Genomic DNA, 27,538 nt, shown 5'->3' with positions numbered 1-27,538 from the left:
TCCAGCCTGCCTTCTCTTGTGTGTAAGGTGAGAATAAAACACTGTGTAGTAGAATGTGGTGACAGGTGTATAGTCTGAAAAGACTGGGTAGAAACCCAAAAATGGTTTAGACAACCTGAACAAGGGGGGTGACTGGTGTGTAGTCTGAAGGGACTGGGAGGAGGCCCAAAAATGGTTTAGACAACCTGAACAAGGGGGGTGACTGGTGTGTAGTCTGAAGGGACTGGGAGGAGGCCCAAAAATGGTTTAGACAACCTGAACAAGGGGGGTGACTGGTGTGTAGTCTGAAGGGACTGGGAAGAGACACAAAAATTAACAAGGGCCTTCTGCACAATACTTTTTTCATTCTTGCTCACTTTACAGAAAAACTGAAGAAATGCAGAATTTACATCATTACAATTTGCATCGAAAACAGCATAAGAATGTATCACTTTTATTCATAATACAGGTCATTTATTTTCTTGATGGGAAAACTGAATTGTTAAAAAAGATGACTGAAATCATTTAAGAGCTAGAGGCTGTTATTGTACAGTCTGACAGTAGACAGACTAGGTTATATTACCCTTTTTTATACTATGGTACTGCTAACTTTGCTGCTCTGGCTGAAATATTCTCTTTTTAAATGGTCCTTTCCAGCACGGTTCCATTAACTATGGTGGAAGATCATATTTTTATATTTAGTGTGTTATTATGTTCCATTTCCTTTTGATGTCTGTGCAACTTGTATGGAGCCTTTATTATTGAGTCCAGGGCCAATATCAACAAAGCATCTCGGAGTAGGAGTGCCAATCTAGGATCTGTCCATATAACCTTATTCATTATGATCTAAAATATATATATTTTTAAAGGATCCTAGATCAGCACTGCTACCCTGAAATGTATAAATGGGCCCAGATAGGCAGCAGCCAGCCATCATGGTCCATCCGGTTCCGTTCAGTCGATATATAAACCCCCTTCTAGTATACCCATTCCATAACCTCCCCCCTCTCCTCTCGTGTTAATGTTGTTCTTAACCACAAAGCAGTTTTTATATTTGTACGACGTTACTTCTTAAACATCGACTCTCCCTTTCATCCCTTCCGTTATGTAGTCTCTCCTCTCTTTCATCCCTCGTTCATTGTTCTTTCCTCTCTTCTCTTCTGTCACGGGCAGCTTTCATCGCGGCGCTCTACATCGATAAGGATCTGGAGTACGTTCACACCTTCATGAACGTCTGCTTCTTCCCTCGACTGAAGGTGAGTGAGCAATCTCCCCTGTGCGTCTGAGCGCGTGCATGTCTGAAGGTGAGGTCGCACTCACTCTCCTCTGATCCCATCGACAGCCAGCATCCCCACGACCGCGAGAGAGGCCACTCACTCGCCAATCAATGACCACTCTTCTCTTCTCTATGTACCACCGGTAGAGAGGGGAGGCGATGGAAGCTAATGGCTAAACTAATAGCACTAGCATTGACGAGCGGCACTCAAGTGGTGCTAGACTCCTCAACGGTCTTAGCATGGCTGTACAGTCCTATTGTAGTCATCTTTAATGGGTTCCGGTTGGGTCTTTGCTAGCTACTTTATTGGGTTGTTACTGACTGTTTAGATATTGATCCCCTACCACCACTGGTGTAGCCAGCACACTGACCTGTTCTAAGGTGCTGTTGTTTCTCAAGTGTTTCAGGTGGTGGGTGTGGTGTTCATTCAGAAAGACCTCAGTTAAGCCTCCTCTCGTATTAGATGGCAGGGGGTGTGACGTATCAGTAAATTGGTGAGATTTAGCGAAGTGAGTCTCTAAATTGGTGGACCTGCCACCCTCCTCCTCCCTCCTCTCCCTCCCTCCCTCCCTCCCTTTAGAGAAGACATTCTGTCTGTAGGATGAATAGCTTGGTGGACCTGCTTCTTCCTGTTAGAATGGTCAAGAGAGACTACTGCTTACACACACACACACACACACACACACTACGGCTACCTCCTTCACACACTCACACACATCCTGCACACTGTGTGAAGGTGATGGCTCAGCCTACAATGGTGTACTAATTGCTGTCTGTGTGGGTCTCCTGGGAGTGTGGGTGGCCATGGAGGATCTGAACTGTGTGTGTGTGTGTGTGCGACTACAGAGAGAGAGCACCTCATTTCCACTTCCACCAAAAAGTTGTGAAAAAGACCAACACATCTCTTCACATAGCCTTTCAGACTTCGTCCCAAAGGGCACCCTATTCCCTATATGATAATGTGGTGGGTGCTTATATTTGTCCTGGCCCCATAGGGGCCACTATTCCCTAAAGTAATGCACTATGTAGGGAATAGGGAGCAATTTGGAACATAGCCTCTTAGAAACCAGAGCCCTATTATTGCTTTATAGAATCTTCTGGAAGAAAGTCAATGGACTTATATGGAACCATTATGTCCTTGTAGGATTTACGTGTGTGTACACCTGTGTGTGTATGTATTTGTGCAATTTATGTGCATGTGTTTTGGTATCAAAACAGCCAGTACAAATCTCTTATTGCTGAAGGCAGGAAGGAGGGGTAGGGATGCCCCCCAGAGAGGGAGAGGGAACACCAAAGAGGGAGCAGGCGAGAGCATTGGCTACAAGGCATGCCGAACCCATCTTTGTAGAAAATTAATAGGAACAGACAGTTATAGATTCAAAGTGTCCCTTTTTTATAACAGGGCTGCTTTCCAGTTAATGGAAGTGCTTTTAGAAGTCCCTTTGGATTGGAGAATGTATCAGGCCTGCACACCTGGGAGACTCCCAGACAGACCCTGAGAGAGAGCTCTGTATTTCTGTCTCTGCTAGGAGCAGGCTGGAGACGCTTTTGTCTTAAGTAGCCTGTGATTTGTGCCCACTGCAGAGAGAGAAAAGTCAGGGAGATGGAGAGAGCGGAGAGGCAGAGAGCGCCAGAGAAGAACAAAAAGTGAGAGTAGGATAAGAGGTGGAAAGCAGGAAAGAGTCAGGGAAGCAATGAAAGCAGGGGTAAGGGAGATGAATAGAGGTAGAGTTTGTAATTGTTACTCTACAGTATTTGTGATGTGTAAAGCATGTGCGCGTGTGTGTTGCAGGAGTTTATCCTAAACCAGGATTGGAACGATCCTAAATCCCAGCTCCAACAGTGCTGCCTGACCCTGCGCACGGAGGGCAAGGAGCCCGACATACCCCTCTACAAGTAAGCTAGTCCCCCCCCACGCACACACACACTAACCACACACAGGCATAGTGAATGTGCTCTGTTGTGTAAATGTCTTTGTTGTTGGGATAAAAAGCACCACTTCCAAAGAAACCTCTTATTTGACATAAGGTCAAGGGACAAGTGTCATTTGACGGACAGCTTCCCAAGTTCCAAGGCGAAATGAACTAGGCTAAATGTCACTGACAACTGCGTGTGTGTGGGTTACAGGACCAGCCTGTTTGGAATTCACCACAGTGTATACTTCACTTTCTTGTTAAGATAACTTGAGAGATTTGATTTGAATTAAGGTCTGAATATTTCATGGGAAGCAACTGATAGCAGGCTTTGTGATGTGTCTGAAATGGCACCCTATTCCCTATATAGTGCACTACTTTTGACCAGAGCCCGTATGTTCCCTGGTCAAAGGTAGAGCATTATATAGGGAATAGGGTGCCATTTGGGATGCAGCTTGGTGGTAAACGTATTGCAATTCTACACATTTTGCCATGGGGCAGAGAGAGACGTGCAGTTTTATGGCAAATGTCATGCTACATTGAGAGAGACATATACGCAACAAGGGACAGTCCCATTCTAAGACTGAATGAAGGGTTACAGTGATGAGTATTATTCCACACATTTTGCAATGAGGATGTGAGAACATTTTTATTTTTTAAAGCTAATTTACTGTAATTCTAAACATTTTGCCATGCCTCCTGACGTGTTCATAATGCTATCTGGAGGCGTGAGGGGGCCTCTCAAAAAATGTGCTCGCATGGTGGCATGCCCCAGACCCAGACATGCGAAACTCAACCCCCACCAAACAGACTGAAATTCCAGGTGCTCTTTTCAACCAGCGCTTACTATAATAGGGTATTATCATAATTTTCAGATTTTCACAGTATTATTCCAACCTCATAGTGTGGATATAAACTCCTCTCACTGTCAACTGCGTTTATTTTCAGCAAACTTAACATGTGTAAATATTTGTATGAACATAACAAGATTTAACAACTGAGACATAAACATAAAAGTTCCACATACATGTGACTAACAGAAATTGAATAATGTGTCCCTAATGAAAGGGGGGGGGGGGGGTCAAAATCAAAAGTAATAGTCAGTATCTGGTGAGGCCACCAGCAGCATTAAGTACTGCAGTGCATCTCCTCCTCATGGACTGCACCAGATTTGCCAGTTCTTGCTGTGAGATGTTACCCCACTCTTCCACTACGGCACCTGCAAGTTCCTGGACATTTCTCGGGGGAGTGGCCCTAGTCCTCACCCTCTGATCCAACAGGTCCCAGTCGTGCTCAATGGGATTGAGATCCGGGCTCTTCACTAGCCATGGCAGAACACTGACATTCCTGTCTTGCAGGAAATCACGCACAGAACGAGCAGTATGGCTGGTGGCATTGTCATGTCAGGATGAGCCTGCAGAAAGGGTACCACAGGAGGAAGGAGGATGTCTTCCCTGTAAAGCACAGTGTTGAGATTACCTGCAATGACAACAAGCTCAGTCCGATGATGCTGTGACACACCGCCCCAGACCACGGACCCTCCACCTCCAAATCGATCCCGCTCCAGAGTACAGGCCTCGGTGTAACGCTTATTCCTTCAACGATAAACGCGAATCCAACCATCTACCCTGGTGAGACAAAATCGCGACTCGTCTGGTGAGGACCTGCCTTTACATCAGGCCTACAAGACCTTAGTCCAGCCTCTCTCAGCCTATTGTGGATAGTCTGAGCACTGATGGAGGGATTGTGCATTCTTAACTCGGGCAGCTGTTGTTGCCATCCTGTACCTGTCCCGCAGGTGTGATGTTTGGATATATCCTGTGCAGGTGTTGCTACAAGTGGTCTGCCACTGCGAGGACGGTCGGCTGTCCGTCCTTTCTCCTTGTAGAGCTGTCTTAGGCGTCTCGCAGTACGGACATTGCAATTTACTGCCCTGCCACATCTGCAGTCATCATGCCTCCTTGCAGCATACCTAAGGCACATTCACACAGATGAGCAGGGACCCTGGGCATCTTTCTTTTGGTTTTTTTTTTCCTAGTCAGTAGAAAGGCCTCTTTAGTGTCCCAAGTTTTCATAACTGTGACCTTAATTGCCTACCGTCTGTATGCTGTTAGTGTCTTAACAACTGTTCCACTGGTGCATGTTCATTAATTGTTTATGGTTCACTGAACAAGCATGGGAAACAGTGTTTAACCCCTTTACAATGAAGATCTGTGAAGTTATTTGGATTTTTATGAATTATCTTTGAAAGACAGGGTCCTGAAAAAGGAGTTTATATATATTTCCAGTACCAGTCAAAAGTCTGGGCATACCTACTCATTCCAGAGTTTTTCTTAATTTTTACAAATTCTACATTGTAGAATAATAGTGAAGACATCAAAACTATGAAATAACACATATGGAATCATGTATTAACCAAGAAAGTGTTAAACAAATTAACATATATTGAGATTCTTCAAAGTAACCACCTTTTGCCTTGATGACAGCTTTGCTCAATATTGGCATTCTCTCAACCAGCTTCATGAGGTAGTCACATGGAATGCATTTCAATGAACAGGTGTGCCTTGTTAAAAGTTAATTTGTGGAATTTATTGTTTTCCTAAATGCGTTTGAGCTAATCAGTTGTGTTGTGACAAGTTAAGGCTGGTATACAGAAGATACCTCTATTTGGTAAAAGACCAAGTCCATATTATGGCAGGAAGAGGTCAAATAAGCAAAGAAAAACAGCAGTCCATCATTACTTTAAGATGTGAAGGTCAGTGAATCCGGAAAATGTCAAGAACTTTGAAAGTTTTTTCAATTGCAGTTGTAAAAACCAAGAGCTATGATGAAACTGGCTCTCATGAGGACCGCCACAAGAAAGGAAGACCCAGCATTACCTCAGCTGCAGAGGATAAATTCATTAGAGTTACCTGCACCACAGATTGAAGCCAAATAAATGCTTCACAGAGTTCAAGTAACAGACACATCTCAACATCAACTGTTCAGAAGAGACTGTGTGAGTCAGGCCTTCATGGTCGAATTGCTGCAAAGAAACCTTTATTAAAGGACCATAAAATCAATACAAACATACATATTATGTCTGTCTGTACTGTACTGAATGTGTGACCTGCTTGGATGTGACAGCTGACTAATGCTTCCTCATATCCCCATTTCTCTGGTTTCTGCCGCTTTCAGAGAGATTCTAATTCCAAGTGACAGTTTTCCCTGTCGAGGTTTGTTTCAGAATTCAGCAGGGCTGAATAACCGTTAGTATTTGTTTCGGAACATGCCACAGGCTTCTTCATTTGTAAGTGAGAAATATGATTGAATTATTGATGAAATGCCGTAAGTGACCACATTGCATTAAAAATTAATAGCACCCCTGAAATAAGTAAATTGTTTGTTAATAATTTAGGGTGTCGGTGTGTGGTTTATGCTAATGTTAACATTTTAGACATCTACAAGTGTTGTTTACTTGTACTCCCTTCTCCCTGCTGATATCTAACTAAAAATGGTGATGTCTAATGTATTTTTAAATGTTTCATATGATATGAATGTGATATCGTTTTCCAGGACTTTCTCCCTGAGTTTGCTGGTGGCTCATGTATTTCCACATAACACCAAAGCCTGGTGGGGACTGTCATAGAGCATTATCATTATTTTACTACTTTATTTTATTTATTTTCTTTGTAGCAGAAGAACACACATATTTTAACCGTCCAGAGATGATGGGGGGCCTTTTTATTGTTTAACTGTCCCTCAGATTGCTTCTGTACACTGTCAAACCACGCCCAGACGAATCAAAGTATTCTCCTGTATTTTCCTCTCTCCCTTTTTCCTCTCTCTCTGCAGATGAATTATATTAGCTCCAAATGAAAATGTTTGTTTTCTTGTTCTTTTCCAGAAGGACGATACCAACATTGAGTGTCCTTGAGCTTTCTCATGTCTGTCATTATTTCTCTATTGCTCCTTTTTTCCTCTCCTCCATCGCTCATCCCACTCTCCTTTTCATCCGTTTGCTGCAGGACCCTGCAGACAGTGGGGCCGTCTCACGCGCGAACCTACACTGTGGCTGTGTACTTCAAAGGAGAGAGGATAGGCTGTGGCAAGGGCCCAAGGTACGTAGACCGACCCATTAGACCGAGTTAGCATGTGTCCCAAATGGCACCTTAGTCCTTATATAGTGCACTGATTTTTGACCAGAGGCCCATTGGTTCTTGGTCAAAAGTAGTGCACTACACAGGGAATAGAGTGGCATCCAGGATGCAGTCTTCAGTGTGCACCGCTCTGCTCAATGCACGGCTAATGGGCTCTAGAAATAATGGCCATGTTTTATTGATGGTGTTTATTATAGCAATTAAGCGCTGTGGCTGTTCTATTGGGAGGGACTTTATGCGGAATGAAAATGAATCGATTCATTATTGAATTGACATAAATGGTATTATAGAAACATCATTTTGAGGAGGGGAAATGCCCTGTGAGAGCGAGAGACCGCACACAGTGTCTCTCTCTCCAGAGCTAGCTTAGCTCTGGTCCAGGACATTAATACGGTTTGCTAACGCTGAGCATGCCTTCACTAACGCCCTGGACTAGAGCTAGGGCTAGCTGATATGGCTGGAGAAAAGCTCTGTGACAAAAAAAAAAAGTCTGCACACAGTGTGTCTTAGGCTGCGGCTCAATAGGCACCCTGTTCCCTTCATAGTGCACCCTGTTCCCTTTTGTTCAAAACTAATGCACTATGAAGGGAATAGGGTGCCATTTGAGACAGATTTTCTCCAGGGCTAGCTAGGGTTTTGTTTGGTTCTACCTGTGATGTTTCTCTTCAGAGGGACGAGGGGAAAGGATGGGGAGGCTTTTATAAAGAACCGTAGGGTAAAGAAAATGTGAATCGCTGCGTGAAGGAAGACCCTTTCAGAGAGGAGATAAAACCATTCTACTCAGCTTAAGAATAATACAAAATCCATCAAACATCTCTCACCCCTCTGCATTGAAAATCCCTCTCATGGCCCTCTTGAAAGAGCGCTCTCTGCCTCTAAGCTGGCGATAACTTTGTCCCCTCCATAGTATCTCTACCCAGCTTACTGTTTTATATTTACTAAACGTAAGCCCCGTTACCCCCCCTGCCACTTGCCTATGATCACATAATATAATATTTACAGAGAGCAATACAGTAAACAGTGTACATGCTGAGAGAGCGCCTGGCCCAAAGGCTTAGCTACCTCTGTGAGATGTATGCATGGTGCTAGCTACCTGGGAGGCTTTGGGGAAAAACATTTTTATATAATCCTCTGTCATTGGCATGCTCTCAGACTACAGCATTTGAAAGGGATGTTTTGAATATGCTAAATACCTTTTATTTCTTGTCCGTCTTTCTCTCTTTTTTTTCTCTCTTTTTTTTTTTTCCTTCTCCTTTTCAATCCAGTATCCAACAGGCGGAGATGGGAGCTGCTATGGACGCACTCGAGAAATGTGAGTAGTTTGAAGAAGTTGGAACCACCACTAAGTGTAATATGTTTAAGCCCTTCACATACTGTAGTACCCTGCTTTGGTTCTTTTGTTCAATATTTGCTTTGTCTTTTCAAATATTTTTCAAAATGACTGCCAAAGTGTAGTGGCCTGTCCAGTCATTTGAAGAGGTTCGAACCACCTCGAGGTGTTTAAGCCTTTCACAAATAACATATACCCTGCTTTGGTGTCTTTTAAATTACGAAATGGCTGCCAAAGAGCTTTGGAGAGCGGTGGTCACTGCCCTGTCCAGTCGGTTGGCTGCTGGATACGGAGCATTAGCCTGTTGGAAGAGAAAGTCCAGAACACAGCTAGCATGTGGCCTGGCCTGCCTGCATTATGGGCCAAGGATGCTAAGCTAACACCAGCTAAGGGCCCTCTGCAATGCTAATAGCCTTGGAGGACCTTGTTGAAGTCTCTGTTTGGTGTATTTAAAACAAAAGGGACAAAATGAGAATAGGCCTTGGTCTGTGTGTGAGACTTGTGTCTAGTATGATCCCGGTTCTTGAGCTGTGTAGTGCTGTGACTTGCATCTTAGGGCATAGGGTTCCATTTGGTAAGCAGACTATTTAGATCCCTATGTAACAATTCGCCAATATGCATCGGTTGCTGGTTTAAATGTTTAAGATATGAGTGCATCGGTCTGCGGGACCCCAAACCGATCCAAATGTAGCATGATTCGGTCAGAAAATCCATTAAAATGTTACGAATCGCTGGTTCACTAAAATGTTTTACTCAATTACTCAAATTGCTTTCTTTCCATCTTCTGAAAATACCTCATCTCTTGTGACAACTATGCAGTCTGACAACTCTCCTTCAGTGTCGGACTAAGCATGTAATTATGTTGACAGTCATTGATCTACGTGTCATTTTGCATGCCGATCAACCCCATGCAATATCAGTAGCCTAGACAAATTGCGCGCTGCGCATTTCTTCGCTCACTGACAAACGAGAGGTAGGCCTATTCCTGATCTGACATGTCTGCGTGTGATTTTCAGCTTTCAAAAGATTGTAAAATGACTTGCGCAATATTTGACTTTATTAGTTGAGTGATAACCAATGTAATTTCAGAGCTAATTTTTTTATCAAATGTGCTGTTTACAATTGTGTTTTACTGGATCAGAGCTTACAGTATATTTTATTTAGATTGTTCAGGTTCACCATCACAAATAGTTTTGGTAGTTTTCCTTGAAACAATCAGTTTCAGACCTCTTGACGGAAATGGATTAAATAAAAAAAACATCAATCTACACAATATTGACAAAGTGAAAACAGGTTGATAAAAATGTTTGCAAATGTATTAAAAATATAAAAACCAAATAGGGAAAGTTGTTCAACTGAAATGTCTTCCGCATACCTTTATTTACGTAAGTATTCAGTCCCTTTCCTATGAGACGAAATTGAGCACAGGTGATCCTGTTTCCATTGATCATCCTTGAGATGTTTCTAAAACTAGATTGGAGTCCACCTGTGGTAAATTCAATTGATTGGACATGATTTGGAAAGGCACACACCTGTCTATGTAAGGTCCCATGGTTGACAGTGCATGTCCTAGCAAAAACGAAGCCATGAGGTCGAAGGAATTGTCCGTAGAGCTCCGAGAGAGGATTATGTCAAGGGACAGATCTGGGAACATTTCTGCAGTATTAAAGGTCCCCAAGAACATGGTGGCCTCCATTCTGGAATGGAAGAATGGAACCACCAAGAAATTGGAACCACCAAGACTCTTCCTAGAGCTGGCTGCCCGGCCAAACTGAGCCATCGGAGGAGATGGGCCTTGGCAGGGAGGTGACCAAGAATCCAAAGGTCACTCTTGAAAGAGCTCTAGTCCCTTTGTGGAGATGGGAGAACCTTTCAGAAGGACAACCATCTCTGCAGCAATCCACTAATACAGCCTTTATGATAGAGTGGCCAGAAGCCACTCCTCAGTAAAAGGCACATGACAGCCTACTTTGAGTTTGCTAAAAGGCACCTAAAGACTCTTACTACGAGAAACAATATTTTCTGGTCTGATGAAACCCAGATTGAACTATTTGGCCTGAATGTCGTCTGGAGGAAATCTGGCACCATCCCTACATTGAAGCATTGTGGGTGCAGCATCATGCTGTGGTAATGTTGTTCAGCGACAGGGACAGGGAGACCAGTCAGGATAGAGGGAAAGATTAATTGAGCAAAGTACAGAGATCTTTTTTGAAAACCTGCTCTAGAGCGCTCAACCTCAGACTGGGACGAAGGTTCACCTTCCAACAGGACAACGACCCTAAGCACACAGCCAAGACAATGCAGGAGTGGTTTTGGGACAATTCTCTGAATGTCCTTGAGTGGCCCAGCCAGAGCCCGGACCTGAACCCGATCGATCACCTCTGGAGAGACCTGATAAAAGCTGTGCAGCAACACTCCCCATCCAACCTGACAGAGCTTGAGAGGATCTGCAGAGAAGAATTGGAGAAACTCCCCAAATAGAGATGTGCCAAGCTTGTGGCGTCGTACCCTAGTATACCCAAGGCTGTAATCGCTGCCAAAGGTGCTTCAACAAAGTACTGATTAAAAGGTCTGAATACTTATGTAAATGTAATTTTTATTTTTGTATTAATTAGTTAACATTTCTAAACTCGTTTTTGCTTTGTCATTATGGGATATTGTGTGTAGATTGTGAAAGAAAAAAAAACATTTAATACATTTTAGAATAAATCTGTAACCTATCAAAATGTGGAAAAAGGCAAGGGGTCTGAATAATTTCCGACGGCACTGTATATGGTCATTTTTAGAAATACAGGAAAATAGCACTTCAATCGCTTTTGCTACCCGCACTTCATGGTCAACGCAAGAGAAGCGTTGTCTATTTTAATGTCGAAAAATATTTAACCCTCTCTGGTCATAGGAACAACATGAATTTGTGCATGAAGCAGATGCAGTGCGACTTGAGTTTCGCCATCAGGGGGAAGACTGTGTCCGGTGGTCAGTCTCACCGGAGGAAAGGAAGGAGAGAGCAGGGACCGTGAGAGGCGGACCCTCTGCCGCTTTCTCCCTCCCTCCTCTGAGGCGTTTTTTTCGGAAATCTCCGACTTCAGTGCGTTCAAGACAACTTCGATAAAATTGGGACATTTTTTTTGAATGGTCATCCAAATCGGAACTCCAAGTCAGATGTTCAGGCATCTTTCTAGATAGAGCTCCGACTTTCCGACCTGAAGATCACTGACGTTATGATTTGACCTCGTTTTCTTTTTTAAAATTTGAGTAAACTGTTGTCTTGAATGCATCATGACCACCAGATGCAGATACCATCAGTCCAGTAAAATAATACAAATAATAATATGCAAATTATTTATGCTCAGCTATGCCTCGCAAGTGCTACACAAACTGAGCTATTTTGTTATCAAAGCTTGAGTTTTGAAATATAATATTGTCTGAGGAGCAATATTGGCAGGCCAGGAATATAGCCAACATGCTGTGATAATGAATTAGGCCTTGTGCACAAACCTCATTCCTACAGAACTGTTTTGATTAGGTTAATGTAAGAAAATATATAGATGTTTAAAAATAATCTGAGCTGTAGATCTTGACTAAGGATGTGATCTTGTTGACCACTGGTCTAAACCATTTGATTATGACGCGGGGGTGAAATCCAAAGTTGTACTTTATATTCTTTGGCTATGTCATAGCAATTTTTTGAGGATAAATATTCATACAATTCTAGCTCTAACACTTTCAATCTGCAAAAATGATACATTAATTAGTGGGTGATGGTGATTTCAGATCAAAAGTGAGGTGGGGGCCTCATTTGCGTTGCCTCATTCACTGCCATGTAGAACACAATTATAGGCTCTCAGAACCTGATATGAAAGAAATCCCCATCATCATCATCCCCATACACCAATCACCTCCTCCGAAACTCTGCACATCTATGTGCATGTGTAATGCATTAGTTTGAATACATTGAGAGTTAGGTGTGTGCGGACCAGTAACACATTAGTCAACAGTCTAATTTGTTCCTCTTCACCTGACCTAATTAGCGTGTAGCTGGGTGAAGCCAGCCTTGCTGGAGTACGGAGGAAGCAGACGAAGTTGTGAAGGTCACTAAGGTCAAAGATTTTATTTGGTTTCGGCCTGCAAATGAGTCCCCTAGGGGCCTGTGATTGATACTGTTTGGGCATTCAAACCCTCGCTTTTATGAAACATTAGCGTCTTAGGGTGTTTGTTTTTTTAACAGCCCCACCTTCCCTCCTTATCTGGAGGCGTAGAGAAGACATGCTCTCTCTCCCTCTCTCAATCCCCCCCCCCTCCTCCAATTCTTAATTCCCTCCATTCTCTCTCCCCTGTGTAATGCCCCTGTCATAGTGATTGATAGATGCTCATTACTAGTAAATGAACATTTCCCTCCTCATAAATTGCCGTTTCATGTGACTAGTTTAGCGATACCTCCTGAAAAGGTCAGTTCATTTAAAATCATCTCTCCCTGCAAAGCCTCTTCCTCTCCCTCCATCAGACATTACAAACTGTCCAGGTCTGCATCCCAAATGGCACCCTATGCCGTTCAGTGCCTTCAGAAAGTATTCACTCCCTTTGACTTTTCCCGCATTTTGTTGTCACGGCCTTAATTTAAAATGGATTAAATGTAAATGTTTTGATGCTAGCCTACACACAATATCCCATAATGTCAAAGTGGAATTATGTTTTGTATTTATTTTTACACATTAATTAAAATGTGTAAAATGTCTTGAGTCAATAACTATTCAGCCCCTTTGTTAAGGCAAGCCTAAATAAGTTCAGGAGTAAAAATGTGTTTAACAAGTCACATTTTATTTTTTACATTTAACCTTTATTTAACTAGGCAAGTCAGTTAACTTATTCTTATTTACAATGACGGCCTACACCGGCCAATTGTGTGCTGCCTCATGGGACTCCCAATCATGGCCGGTTGTGATTTTTCTTATTTAACCTTTATTTAACTAGGCAAGTCAGTTAAGAACAAATTCTTATTTACAATGACGGCCTAGGAACATTGGGTTAACTGCCATGTTCAGGGGCAAAAATACATAGTTTTACCTTGTCAACTTAGGGATTCGATCTAGCAACCTTACGTTTACTAGTCCAACGCTCTAACCACTAGGCTACCTGCCGCCCAAAATACATGATACAGCCTGGATTCGAACCAGGGTGTCTCTAGTGACGCCTCTAGCACTGAGATGTGGTGCCTTAGACAGCTGTGCCACTCGGGAGCCCATAAAGTTGCATGGACTCACTCTGTGTGCAATAATAGGGTTTTAAATGATTTTTTAATGACTACCTCGTCTCAGTACCTCACACGATTGTCTGTAAGGTCCCTCAGTCGAGCAGTGAATTTCAAACACCGATTCAACCAATAAGACCAGGGAGGTTGTCCTATGCCTTGCAAAGAAGGGCACCTATTGGTGGATGGGTGAAATTAAAAAGCAGACATTAAATATCCCTTTGAGCATGGTGATGTTATTAATTACACTTTCGATGATGTATCAATAAACCCAGTCACTACAAAGATAAGGAAGGAATCCGCTCAAAGAATTCACCATGAGGCCAGTGGTGACTTTAAAACAGTTTCAGAATTTAATGGCTGTGATAGGAGACTGGGGATGGATCAACAATGTTTACTTACTCCACAATACTAACCTAATTGACAGAGTGAAAAGAAGGAAGCATGTACTGAATAAAAATATTCCAAAACATGCACCTGTTTGCAATAAGGCTCTAAAGTAAAACTGCAAAAATGTGGAAAAGAAATAGCGTTATGTTTTGATTGCAAAACGTTATGTTTGGGGAAAATCCAACACATCACTGAGTACCACTCATCATATTTTCAAGCGTGGTGGCTACATCAAGTTATAGGTATGCTTGTCATCTGCAATTACTAGGGAGTTATTTTATTTAAAAAGCAACGGAATAGAGCTAAGCACAGGCAAAATCCTAGAGCAAAACCTGGTCTGCTTTCCATCAGACACTGGAAGACACAATCACTTTTCAGCAGGACAATATCCTAAAACACATTGCCAAATCTACACTGGAGTTACTTACCAAGAGGATATTGAATGTTCCTGAGTGGCCTAGTTACAGATTTGACTTAAATTGACTTGATAATCTATGGCAAGACTTGAAAATGGCTGTCTAGCAATGATCAATAACTTGATCGAGCTTAAAGAATGTTTGAAAGAATAATGTGCCAGTGCTGCACAATCCAGGTGTGCAAAGCTCATAGAGACTCACAACTTTAATTGCTGCCAAAGGTGATTGTTGACTCACAGGGTTGAATACTTATCTAATCAAGAAATGTTTTCTTCCACTTTGACTTTTAAAGTATTTTGTGTAGATTCTTAACAAATTACAATTAAATCCATTTGAATCCCACTTTTTGTAACAACAAAATGGGGGAAAAGTCAACATACTTTCTGAAGACACTAGGGAATAGTAGGGTGCCATTTTGGTCGCAACCTCGGGCTGCGTTGGACTGTTTCCCCCCCCTTTCCCAATAAAGCTAGCTACTTGCTGAGAGAGTGCAGTCAAAATCCAGTTTTTACTGTGATTTGTATCATATTGTTACAGCAGCTGATAAAACTGTAACATTGGAAAGGTGCGAAGACGTTGGATGGATGTTATTTCTTGATAGTGGCCGGGAGGGCTGGGCGATTTGGCCAAAATGTCACATCACAATATCTTTCTTATTTGTGACGTTATGTTTCTGAATAACAAAAGTTTCAAGTATGTTTTTTTTAAAGAAGTGCATGACAATAGAAGTGCAACAAATGAATTCTACATGATTTTAAATTGCCATTCTTTGTTCTGTTGGTTTAATGCTCGACAAAACAGATAAAGTAGTCCAATTTGTACAATTTTTCATTTATTTAGCAATTTATCAAAATATTGTTATAAACGATATGTATCTACAGTGCCTTCAAAGTGTTCATACCCCTTGATTTATTCCACATTGTTATAGCCTGAATTCAAAATGGATTAAATGTATTTTCTCACCCATCTACACAGGGTACCCCATAATGACAAAGTGAAAACATGTTATTAGAAATGTGTGCAAATGTATTGAAAATGATATGGAGAGAAATCTCATTTACATAAGAATTCACACCCCTGAGTCAATACTTAGTAGAAGCACCTTATAGCAGCGATTGTAGATGTCTTTCTGGGTAAGAGCATTCCACACCAGGATTGTGCAATATTTGCCAATCTTTTTTTTTTTTCAAAATTCTTCAAGCTCTGTCAAATGTTTTGTTAACCATTGTTAGCCATCCTTTTTCAGGGATAAATAAATAAATGTTTAGGTAGATTTTAATCAAAACTGTAGCTCTGCCACTCCAGGGAACATTCACGGTCTTCTTGGTAAGTAACTCCAGTGTAGATTTGGCCTTGTGTTGTAGGTTATTGTCCTGCTGAAACAGGAATTCATCACCCAGTGTCTGGTGGAAAGCAGGTTTTCCTCTAGGATTTTGCCTGTGCTAAGCTCCATTTATTATCCTGGACAAACCTCCTAGTCCTCAACGATTACAAGCATACCCATAACATGATGCAAAATATGGAGAGTGGTACTCAGTACTGTGTTGTATTCTATTTTCCCCAAACATAACACTTTGTATTGCTTTGTCACATTTTTTTCCAGTATTATTTTAGTCGGGACACATGTTTTTGAATATTTGTATTCTGTACCAGCCTCCTTTTTTTCACTCTGTCAATAAGGTTAGTATTGTGGAGTAACTACAATGTTGTTCTTTCATCCAACTCTTAACTGTTTTAAAGTCAACTTTGGCCTCATGGTGAAATGCCTAAGCAGTTTCCTTCCTCTATGGCAACTGAGTTAAGAAGGACTCATGTATCTTTGTAGTGACCAGATGTATTGATACACCATTTGAAGTGTAATTAATAACTTCACCACGCTCAAAGGGATACCCAGGTGCCCTTCTTTGCGAGGCATTGGAAAACCTCCCTGGTCTTTGTGGTTGAATCTGTGTTTGAAACTAAAGGACTGTACAGTTAATTGTATTTGTGGGGTACATAGTCATAAAAAAATTGTTCAACACTATTATTGCACACAAAGCGAATCCTATTATGTGACTTAAGAAAATGTACTTATTTAGGCTTGCCATAACAAAGGGGCTGAATACTTATTGACCCAAGACATTTCAACTTTTCATTTTTAATTAATTTGTAAAAAATTATAATTCCACTTTGACATTATGTGCAGGCCAATGACAAAACATTTACTCAATTTTAAATTCAGACTGTAACACAACAAAATTTGGAAGAAGCCAAAGGGTGCAAATACTTTCTTTAGGCACGGGTATGTTGAGTCATAACGGTATAGCGTTATTCAATTACATCGGCCAGCCCTAGTTGCTGGTTGAAAAAACAATCTACACAGCTCCTTCTTATCAGCATGTTTTGCATGACATCACCAGGTGATATAATATAGACCAATGACAGCTATTTTTCAGATTACATATCCCTCACATACTGTATCCCTCCTCCTCCCCACTCAGACCACTCCCAGACAATCCTAGCAAAATATTAGTTTATTATTGCAAAATATATATTTGTTTATTTTTGACCTTTTGAATTGAAAACTATTACAGTAAGGTGCTTAGTTGTTACCCCAAAATAATTGTTTTATTGAATTAAAAAACGCAGCGTTTTGTAGTTTAACATTTTTATTGAAAGGGATGGACAGAAATGAGCTAGGAGACAGATAATTAAAGAGAATGTAGTGTTAACCAGTGGGGCCAGGATTCAAACCCACGCAGTCACGGGATCGCACAATGTGACGCAGCAAGTGCTCGACCAACCTCAGGGCATGCACACATTTTCTCCCCTTAAACTAACAATATCTTACAGTAACTACCTACAGTATGTCTGACTGTCCAATGGCTTCCTACGTTGCTGTATGATTCTGCCTGTCAGGATTCATTTCCATGTTTTATTTAAGGCCTTCTTTGGTATCGGGCCGCTTTAGAGTGGAATTTAAGTTTTTGTTCAAACCGTACGACCGCCGATTCCCTCCCTGACAGGCAGCTTAACTGCAGCAGAAGAGAAGTAAAGAGGTAAGAGAGACAGAGCTGTGCTCAGCCCTCGCTCAGACAGCTCATTAAAGAGAAATGGGCCCAATATTTGGTGTTCGTTACGCTGTAGAGATCCGCTGGTGGCTCCAGGGATTCTCATTTTATTAATTGATGGCCTCTCATTTTGACAATCTCCTGCCTGTATCTGTCGAGGCAGAATTAAATGTTAACCAAGGCCTGAACTAGAGGAGGGGGTGCAAACAGAGCTAAGGCTGAGACTGCAAGGTAGGAGGAAGAGGGGGAAGGAGAGTAGAGAGCGAGAGAGAGAGGCAGCCCAGCGGCCTCACACACCTCGGCCCTGAAAGGTCGGAGAACATGAAATATACATGGGGAGACGAGTTAACCATTCGTCAACACATCGCTCATCCTTTTTTTGGAGCAGCCGGAGATAGTTTTGTTCTCTCTTTATCTCTTTCGCTCATCTGATATCACACGCTTTCTCCATCTCTTACCCTCTTCCCATCTCTCTCTCTCTCTCTCTCTCTCTCTCATGCTCTCAATCTATTCCTCTCTCCTTTATGCTCTTACTCTTTCTCTTTTTCTCTCTCTCGTGGTCTTTCAGTCTCTTTTCTTTGTCACCACCACTTCATTTCATACGCTTTCCCCCCTGCAGCTGCATGTTTCCTAAACAATGCTGTTTCTTCTCCTGAATACTACAGGAAATAGTCTCTGGATGTGTCCCAGATGGCTTCCTATTCCATATATAGTGCATTACTAAGTAGGCTTTGGCTGGTAGCGAGCAGGGAGGGGACTAGATTCTCTCTCCTCAGCTGTCACTAAACCCTTAATCTCTTGGTAAAGGCTTCTGTGAATGCACAACAAGTACAATACAGTATGAAGGATGGATGGGTGGATGGATGGAGGATCTGAATGTGCTGCTTCTGTGTGTGTTTATTTATTTGCTCCCCTTGGCAAAACAGGGAGGTAGGGTCTAGACAAAGATAGATGCAGTGTTAGTGTTGTGGTTGGCCTATAGGTGATATGTATTCAGTCTGTTCGTAATAAAGCCGAAGCTTAGTGCTGGAGAGAGCATTCCCCCATCCACGTTGATGGGGCCGAGGTAGAGAGGGTACAAAAGCTTCAAGTTCCTCGGTGTGCACATCACTGATAACCTGAAATGGTTAATCGACAGCGTGGTGAAGATGCAACAGCGCCTTTTCAACCTCGGGAGGCTAGAGAAATTTGACATGGCCCCTAAGACCCTCACAAACCTCTACAGATACACCATTGAGAGCATTCTGTCTGGCTGTATCACCGCAGTGCTCTCAAGGGTGGTGTGGTCAGCCCAACGCATTACTCTCGGCACACTGCCTGCCCTCCAGGACATCTACAACACCCGGTGTCACAGGAAGAACCAAGAAGATCATTAAGGACCTCAGCAACCCGAGCCACGGCCTGTTCACCCCTCTACCATCTAGAAGACGTAGACAGTACAGGCGCATCAAGGCTGGGACCGAGAGACTGAGATACAGCTTCTATCTCCAGGCCATCAGACTGTTAAACAGTCACCACTAACCTTAGTTCAGCGGTTCCCAAACTAGGGGTGATATGATAATGGAGTCGTGGAAGAATTTCCCTTATAACATAAATCTATTGTACATATATACAACAAAAGATGTACTATAATATTTTCTTTATCTCAAAATCATTAATGTGGTTAACCTTAAACATCTAAATGAAAATTATTCAAATCTAAAAGATCAAATTAAACCATGGAGGGCCCTTAGATTATGGGAAAAGGCTGTACTTGACCGTTGCACTTGAATCATTCCCACGGTGAATGGCTAGGCCTGCTACGCTATGAAACCACACACTACTGCAGAGACTTTGATATTACCGAACGCAATTGATATTGTGAGAACAATTTGTGGGGAGGCACAAAAACTCACATCAGTTAACAATGTTAAACACATCATTTATGCTATTGCCAGCAGTCAAGAGGAAACTCTGAACGTTAACTGTGAGGGCTTCCAAATGGACGTTAACTGTGAGGGCCAAGATGCCCATTCATTGACTTTTGTTCGCTATACATGTCAGGGGATGCTATTCACAAAGATATTGTTCTGTCTCACAATTTCTGAGCATGAAACGGCATATGTTCAGTTCAGTGTGCTGCCCGGCTATATTGACGAAAAACGGATTCCATATGGGATCGAATGGTGGGCTTTTGCTCAGATGGGGCGCCATCTATCACGGGATGGCGGGCAGGCCAAAAGGACTCGAAGGGAATAATACCCTGCCATCTCCCTCTGAGCATTAATGCCGAGTTCAAAACAAACCGGAACTCTGAACTTCGGAAAATCTCAGACTTCCGTCTTCAGTGCGTTCAAGACAACTGGGAACTCGGCAAAAATCTAACTAGGAATTCCACCTCGGGCCTCTTTCTAGTGCTCTGCCTCTGACTTTCCAACCTAAAGATTACTAACGTCATGATTTTACCTCATATTTTTTCAAGTTCCCAGTTGTCTTAAAAGCACCATTCATGGTAGGCTACCATTGGCCAGCTGATATGTGTGAAGCTGGATTCAGTGCTCTGGTCTGCATTAAAACCAGATATCGATCCAGGTTGGATGTGACGGCAGATATGAGGTGCGCGCTGTCGACCACGCCCCCCTGACTTTGAGAAGCTAGGACGCGACATGCATCAAGCACACCTATCTCATTATTGGTGGTGAGATAAGAGACATGTCAGACTCATTTGCAATTGACTGCCCCACATTTGATGGTGAGTTAAGACAAATCTGAAATAATGTTTATTTAATAAAAAATGTATTGACTGCCATAGCCAAAAATTTTAACAATTTCAAATTCTGTAATTAACCGCAAATGTTTTCACAGGGGTGGGGTTGTGAGAATGTTCAGTTAACAGAATAGGGTAATGGGCCAAAAAGGTTTGGGAACCCCTGTCTTAGTCACTGTTCTAGCCGGCTACCACCCGGTACTCTACCCTGCACCTTAGAGACTGTTGCCGTATGTACAGTTGAAGTCAGAAGTTTACATACACCTTAGCCAAATACATTTAAACTCAGTCCTGACATGTAATCCTAGTACAAATGCCCTGTCTTAGGTCAGTTAGGATCACCACTTCATTTTAGGAATGTGAAATGACAGAATAATAGTAGAGTGATTTATTTCAGATTTTATTTCTTTCATCACATTCCCAGTGGGTCAGAAGTTTACATACACTCAATTAGTATTTAGTAGCATTTCCTTTAAATTGTATAACTTGGGTTAAACATTTCAGGTAGCCTTCCACAAGCTTCCCACAATAAGTTGGGTGAATTTTGGTCCATTCCTCCTGACAGAGCATGTGTAACTGAGTCAGGTTTGTAGGCCTCCTTGCTCGCACGCGCTTTTTCAGGTCTGCCCACAAGGGCATTGTGATGGCCACTTCAATACCTTGACTTTGTTGTCCTTAAGTCATTTTGACACAACTTTGGAAGTATGCTTGGGGTCATTGTCCATTTGGAAGACCCATTTGCGACCAAACTTTAACTTCCTGACTGATGTCTTGAGATGTTGCTTCAATATATCCATATAATTTTCCTGCCTCATGACGCCATTTATTTTGTGAAGTGCACCAGTCCCTCCTGCAACAAAGCACCGCCAAAACATGATGCTGCCACCCCGTGCTTCACGTTTGGGATGGTGTTCTTCATCTTGCAAGCGCCCCCCTTTTATTTCCAAACATAACGATGGTCATCATGGCCAAACAGTTCTATTTTTGTTTCATCAGACCAGAGGACATTTTTCCGAAAATTGTTTTTTTCCCATGTGCAGTTGCAAACTGTAGTCTGGCTTTTTTATGGTGGTTTTGGAACAGTGGCTTCTTCCTTGCTGAGCAACTTTTCAGGTTGTGTCGATATAGGACTCGTTTTACTATGGATATAGTTAATTTTGTACCTGTTTCCTCCAGCATCTACACAAGGTCCTTTGCTGTTGTTCTGGGATTGATTTGCAATTTTCACACCAAAGTACATTCATCTCTAGGAGACAGAACGTGTCTCCTTCCTGAGCGGTATGACGGCTGCGTGGTCCCATGGTGTTTATACTTGCGTACTATTGTTTGTACCGATGAATGTGGTACCTTCAGGTGTTTAGAAATTGCTCCCAAGGATGATTAATATCAAGCAAAGAGGCACTGAGTTTGAAGTTAGGCCTTGAAATGCATCGACAGGTACACCTCCAATTGACTCAAATTATGTCAATTAGCCCATCAGAAGCTACTAAAGCCATCATTTTCTGGAATTTTCCAATTTCTTTATAGGCACAGTCAACTTAGTGTATGTAAACTTCTGACCCACTGGAATTGTGATATAGTGAATTTTAAGTTAAACAATCTGTCTGTAAACAATTGTTGGAAAAATGACTTGTGTCATGCACAAAGTAGATGTCCTAACTGACTTGCCAAAACTATAATTTGTTAAGAAATTTGTGGAGTGGTTGAAAAACACGTTTTAATGACTCCAACCTAAGTGTATGTAAATGTCTGACTTCAAGTGTGTGTGTGCGTGTGTGTGTGTGTGAGAGAGAGTCTGTCCCACGGGTGGGTACACACACAATGTTTGTTCCCACACTTGGGACTCTCTTTTGGTTACTCAGACTTTTGGCCTCCCATCCTCCCATTTTGGCCTCCCACTCTAACCACCTCTCACCGGCTTTGTATTCATGTTACCTGATGAAATTGTTGTACAATATGATCGTGTTGCCATCTAATGCACATTCAAATGTCGTAAATCAGCACTGCAGAGCTCTCCCTGTCCTATGCCGTGTCTTGATTATATCACTGTTGATGATATCTGGAATTGTGCATATACACCCCAATTCTGACTTGTGCTCTGATATCTGCTTCACTGATTTCTGCTCTCATAAAAGCCTGGGTTTTCTGCACGTTAACACAAGAAGCTTATTACCTAAAATGGGTCAGTTGAAAGTGGGTTCACAGCTCCAAGCCAGATGTGTTGTTCATTACTGAGAGGTGGTTAAGGAAGTGTGTTTTGAATACTAATGTTAACCTTTCTGGTTATAACCTTTTTCGGCAAGACAGATCTTCCAAAGGTGGGGGAGTGACAATCTTTACCAAGGATCACCTTCAGAGCTCGGTTGTCTTCACCAAGTCTGTCCCCAAACAATTTGATTTGCTGGTTTTAAGCATTGACATTTCTAATGGCTCTTTGTTGACTGTTGCTGGGTGTTATCGTACTCCATCAGCACCGGCCTGTCCCCTCCTGCCATAAGCTCTCTCCTGGCCCCTTACACTAACTCTGTATTTGTGCTGCGAGGTGACCTAAACAGGGACACACTTAAACCACCTGACCAAGTCCTAAAGCAATGGGACTTCCTAAATCTTTCTCAGATAATTATCAATCCCCAAGGTATGACTCCAAACACCCAGAAAAGGCTACTCTCCTCGAAGTTATCCTCACAAATAATCCTGATTGGGATCAGTCTGGTGTTTTCTGTAATGACTTTGGTGATCACTGTTTTACAACCTGTGTTCGTAATGGCTGCTCAGTGAAACGACCTGTCCTGATTTATCATAGACGCTTGCTAAAAAAAATTAAATGAGCCTTCCTTCATGACCTCGCCTCTGTAATTTGGTATAGAATCAGCTTGATCCCCTCTGTTGAAGACACTTGGACCTTATTTTTTTATATTTTCAGTGATATTGTTAACGAACACGCCCCATAAAGAAAATTAGAATTAAAAACGGGTTCAGCCACTGGTTCGACCGTCATCTTGCAGAGTTACTCCACCTCAAGAATTGGCACGCTCATACTCACGCTGACTGGCTCTCGTTCAGGCAAATGAGAAATAAGTGCACTCAGACTCTCCGGAAGGCAAAAGTTAGTTACTTTAAAGAGCCAGTTTAAAGAGATCTCTATGGGTCTAACCCCAAGAAGTTCTGGAAAACGGTTAAAGACCTAGAGAATAAACCCTCCTCCTCACAGCTGCCCATATCCCTTAATGTTGATGATGTGATTGTTACTGACAAGAAGAACATGGCTGAGCTCTTTATCACCACTTCATTAAGTCAGGATTCCTATTTGACTCAGCCCTGCTCCCTTGCCCGTCCCTTCTAATGCAACTAGCCCGATGCTCCTCCCTCTTTTTCCCCTGTCCCGCTACAAAGTTTCTCCCTGCAGGCAGTCACTGGGTCCGAGGGGTTAAAGGAGCTCCTTAAACTTGACCCCAAAAAAACATCTGGGTCAGATGGTATAGACCCTTTCTTCTTTAAGGTTGCTGCCCCTATCATCGCCAAACCTGTCTGACCATTTTAACCTGTCTCTCCTTTCTGGGGCGGTTCCCATTGCTTGGAAGGCAGCCCCGGTGTGCCCTTTAAATAAAGGGGAGATCAAGCCCTAACTGTTGTGGGCCAATTTCTATTTTGTCCTGTTTATCAAAAGTGTTGGAAAAACTTGTCAATAATCAACTGACTGGCTTTCTTGATGTCTATACTATTCTCTCTGGTATGCAGTCTGGTTTCCGCTCAGGTTATGGGTGTGTCACTGCAACCTTACAGTTCCTCAATGATGTCACCATTGCCCTTGATTCTAAGCAATGTTGTGCTGCTATTTTTATTGACTTGGCCAAGGCTTTTGATACGGTAGACCATTCCATTCTTGTAGACCGGCTATAACGAGGTTATATACAGAGGGTACCGGTATGTGCGGGGGTACAGGTTAGTCGAGGTAATTTGTAAAGTGACTATGCAAAGATAATAAACGGGGCAGGGTCAATGTATGTGTTGGGAGGGACCGAGAAGATGGAGGGGATGCTGTAAGCGAGGCTTATGATGGGCTTTAGGCAAATTATTGCAATGGGGATTTCTTTTTGATTGAGCAGCAGCTGCTGAAAAAATTAGCTCCTACAAATATTGAAATGTACATGGTTTTTAGGGTGAAATACATTGGAAAAAAGCAAAAGAAAACTGCACGACTGAATTGGAGACAAAACAAGCAACAAACAAAGAAGATAGGCTTTTGGAAAAGTATCTATTTTTCATAAAATTGTACAGTTATCTTAGCTAGCTGAATTGTTTACCAGTTGCTAAGCTATCTTCTTCAACATTTCCAAGATGGCGTAGCAGTCAGACATCCTTTGTCCTTGTCTTGTCCCATGTGTTTTTGTCTTTTTCTTTGCATATCTTTTTGTATATTTTTTCTAGAAACTCAACTTCGAAACACTCTCCTGCAACCCGCCTCACCAAATGTGGTGCGGATCTGTTTTTAGTTTTTTGTTTTTTTTTCAAAAGTATTATTCACCTCGTATCCGATATCCACAACAGAAGCTAGCCAGCTCACTAGCTAACGTTAGTATTCAGCTAACCACGGCCAGCGGTCATCAGCCATCGCCAGTTTTGTACAACGCGACTCAGGCCTGAGCATACCGGACCTATTTTCTCTCCATTTCCCCTGATTTCTACCACAAGCTCTGGACATTTACACCTGGATCTTGCAGCGAACTAGCTGCTATCCGAGTGACTTTTGGCTAACGTCGATTCCAAACACCAATTATCCCGGAGCTAGCCAGCTGAAGAGTTCCATCAGCCACTCCTGGGCTACAATCACCTATCCGGACCCGTTTTACTGCCGATGCGGAGCCCCAATGGGCCTTCACGACTGGAATTCCAACGTTATCTGCCCGAGGGAGTTATTCAACTGGCCCCTCCTTCGCGACGTAACCTGAACGCCCATCTGCAAACTGCGGCCCGCTAATCGTTAGCTGTCTTGGGCATATCAGCTGCTATCTGAACAGGTCTATCGAACAATCTTCTTGGGCCACTATAACTGTAACTATTTTGACAATTGGATTAGTCCCCTCTACCACACGGAACCCACTAATCTACCGACGGAACCGCACGGGGTGGCTAAAAACAGACCTCCATCTTCTGCTAGCTTGCTACCCATGGCTCGACTAGCTGTCTGAATCGCCGTGACCCCAACCAACCTCACTACTCACTGGACCCTTATGATCACTCGGCTAAGCATGCCTCTCCTTAATGTCAATATGCCTTGTCCATTGCTGTTCTGGTTAGTGTTTATTGGCTTATTCCACTGTAGAGCCTCTAGCCCTGCTCATTATACCTTATCCAACCCTTCAGTTCTACCACCCACACATGCGATGACATCACCTGGTTTCAATTATGTTTCTAGAGACAATTTCTCTTTCATATCACTCAATGCCTAGGTTTACCTCCACTCTATTCACATCCTACCATACCTTTGTCTGTACACTATACCTTGAATATATTTTATCGCCTCCAGAAACCTGCTCCTTTTACTCTCTGTTCCAGACGTCCAATTCTCATGGCTTTTAGCCGTACCCTTATCCTACTCCTCCTCTGTTCCTCTGGTGATGTAGAGGTGAATCCAGGTCCTGCAGTGCCTAGCTCCACTCCTATTCCCCAGGCGCTCTCTTTTGATGACTTCTGTAACCGTAAAAGCCTTGGTTTCATGCATGTTAACATTAGAAGCCTCCTCCCTAAGCTTGTTTTATTCACTGCTTTAGCACACTCTGCCAACCCGAATGTCTTAGCCATGTCTGAATCCTGGCTTAGGAAGACCAACAATAACTCTGAAATCTCCATCCCTAACTACAACATTTTCAGACAAGATAGAACGGCGGTGCCGGGCGGTGTTGCAATCTACTGCAGGATATCCTGCAGAGTTCTGTTTTACTATCCAGGTCTGCACCCAAACAATTTGAACTTCTACTTTTAAAAGTTCACCTCTCTAAAAACAAGTCTCTCACCGTTTCTGCCTGCTATAGACCATCCTCTTCCCCCAGCTGATTGACCCCCATATGTGAACTGATTGCCCCCCATCTATCTTCAGAGCTCGTGCTGCTAGGTGACCTAAACTGTGACATGCTTAACACCCCAGCCATCCCTAAATCTAAGCTTGATGCCCTCAATCTCACACAAATTACCAATGAACCTACCAGGTACAACCCCAATGCCGTAAACACGGGCACCCTCATAGATATCATCCTAACCAACTTGCCCTCTAAATACACATATGCTGTTTTCAACCAAGATCTCAGCGATCACTGCCTCATTTCCTGCATCCGTAATGGGTCAGTGGTCAAACGACCTCCACTCATCACTATCAAACACTCCCTGAAAGACTTCAGCGAGCAGGCCTTTCTAATCGACCTGGCCCAGGTATCCTGGAAGGATATCAACCTCATCCCGTCAGTAGAGGATGCCTGGTATTTTTTTTTAAATGCCTTCCTCACCATCTTAAATAAGCATGCCCCATTCAAGAAATGTAGGACCAGGAACAGATATAGCCCTTGGTTCTCTCCAGACCTGACTGCCCTTAACTTCTTTGGGATAGGGGGCAGCATTTTCACTTTTGGATGAATAGCGTACCCAGAGTAAACTGCTTCCTACTCAGTCCCAGATGCTAATATATGCATAGTATTAGAAGTATTGGATAAAAAACACTCTGAAGTTTCTAGAACTGTTTGAATGATGTCTGTGAGTATAACAGAACTCATATGGCAGGCAAAAACCAGAGACAAAATCCAAACAGGAAGTGGGAAATCTGAGGTTTGTAGTTTTTGAACTCAGTCCCTATCGAATACACAGTGGGATATGGGTAATTTTGCACTTCCTAAGGCTTCAACCGTCTTTAGAACGTTGTTTCAGGCTTCTACTGTGAAGGGGGGCCAGATGAGAGGGGATTGTGTCAGAGGTCTGGCAGCAGCCTCGATCTCAGTCACGCATTTCACGTGAGTTTCCTCTCGTTCCATTGCTTTTCTACAGACAATGGAATTCTCCGGTT

The 27,538-nt window shown here is 42.6% G+C and overlaps 1 protein-coding gene and 1 long non-coding RNA gene across 8 annotated transcripts in view; one reads left to right on the top strand and one right to left on the bottom strand.

Moving 5' to 3' along the window:
- LOC149979544 (uncharacterized) overlaps window positions 1–27,538 on the bottom strand; it is a 1,100,972-nt gene that overhangs the window by 340,425 nt on the left and 733,009 nt on the right. The gene's annotated exons all lie outside the window — the stretch shown is intronic.
- The window catches only part of drosha (drosha ribonuclease III), a 148,952-nt gene that overhangs the window by 110,079 nt on the left and 11,335 nt on the right, over window positions 1–27,538 (top strand). For all 7 annotated transcript variants that reach the window (XM_036935297.2, XM_090189107.1, XM_036935298.2 and 4 more), the window contains exons 28-31: window positions 1,153–1,235; window positions 3,048–3,151; window positions 7,176–7,268; window positions 8,573–8,619. In XM_036935297.2, the coding sequence (XP_036791192.2) occupies window positions 1,153–1,235; window positions 3,048–3,151; window positions 7,176–7,268; window positions 8,573–8,619 (327 nt within the window). The remainder of the gene's footprint in view (window positions 1–1,152; window positions 1,236–3,047; window positions 3,152–7,175; window positions 7,269–8,572; window positions 8,620–27,538) is intronic.

The sequence above is a fragment of the Oncorhynchus mykiss genome, chromosome 11 (genome assembly GCF_057628025.1).
Source record: "Oncorhynchus mykiss isolate SJ-2025 chromosome 11, ASM5762802v1, whole genome shotgun sequence".
Taxonomy (NCBI): Eukaryota; Metazoa; Chordata; class Actinopteri; order Salmoniformes; family Salmonidae; genus Oncorhynchus; species Oncorhynchus mykiss.
The sequence above is the reverse complement of the archived record's forward strand: the minus strand, read 5'-3'. Positions and strand labels throughout refer to the sequence as shown.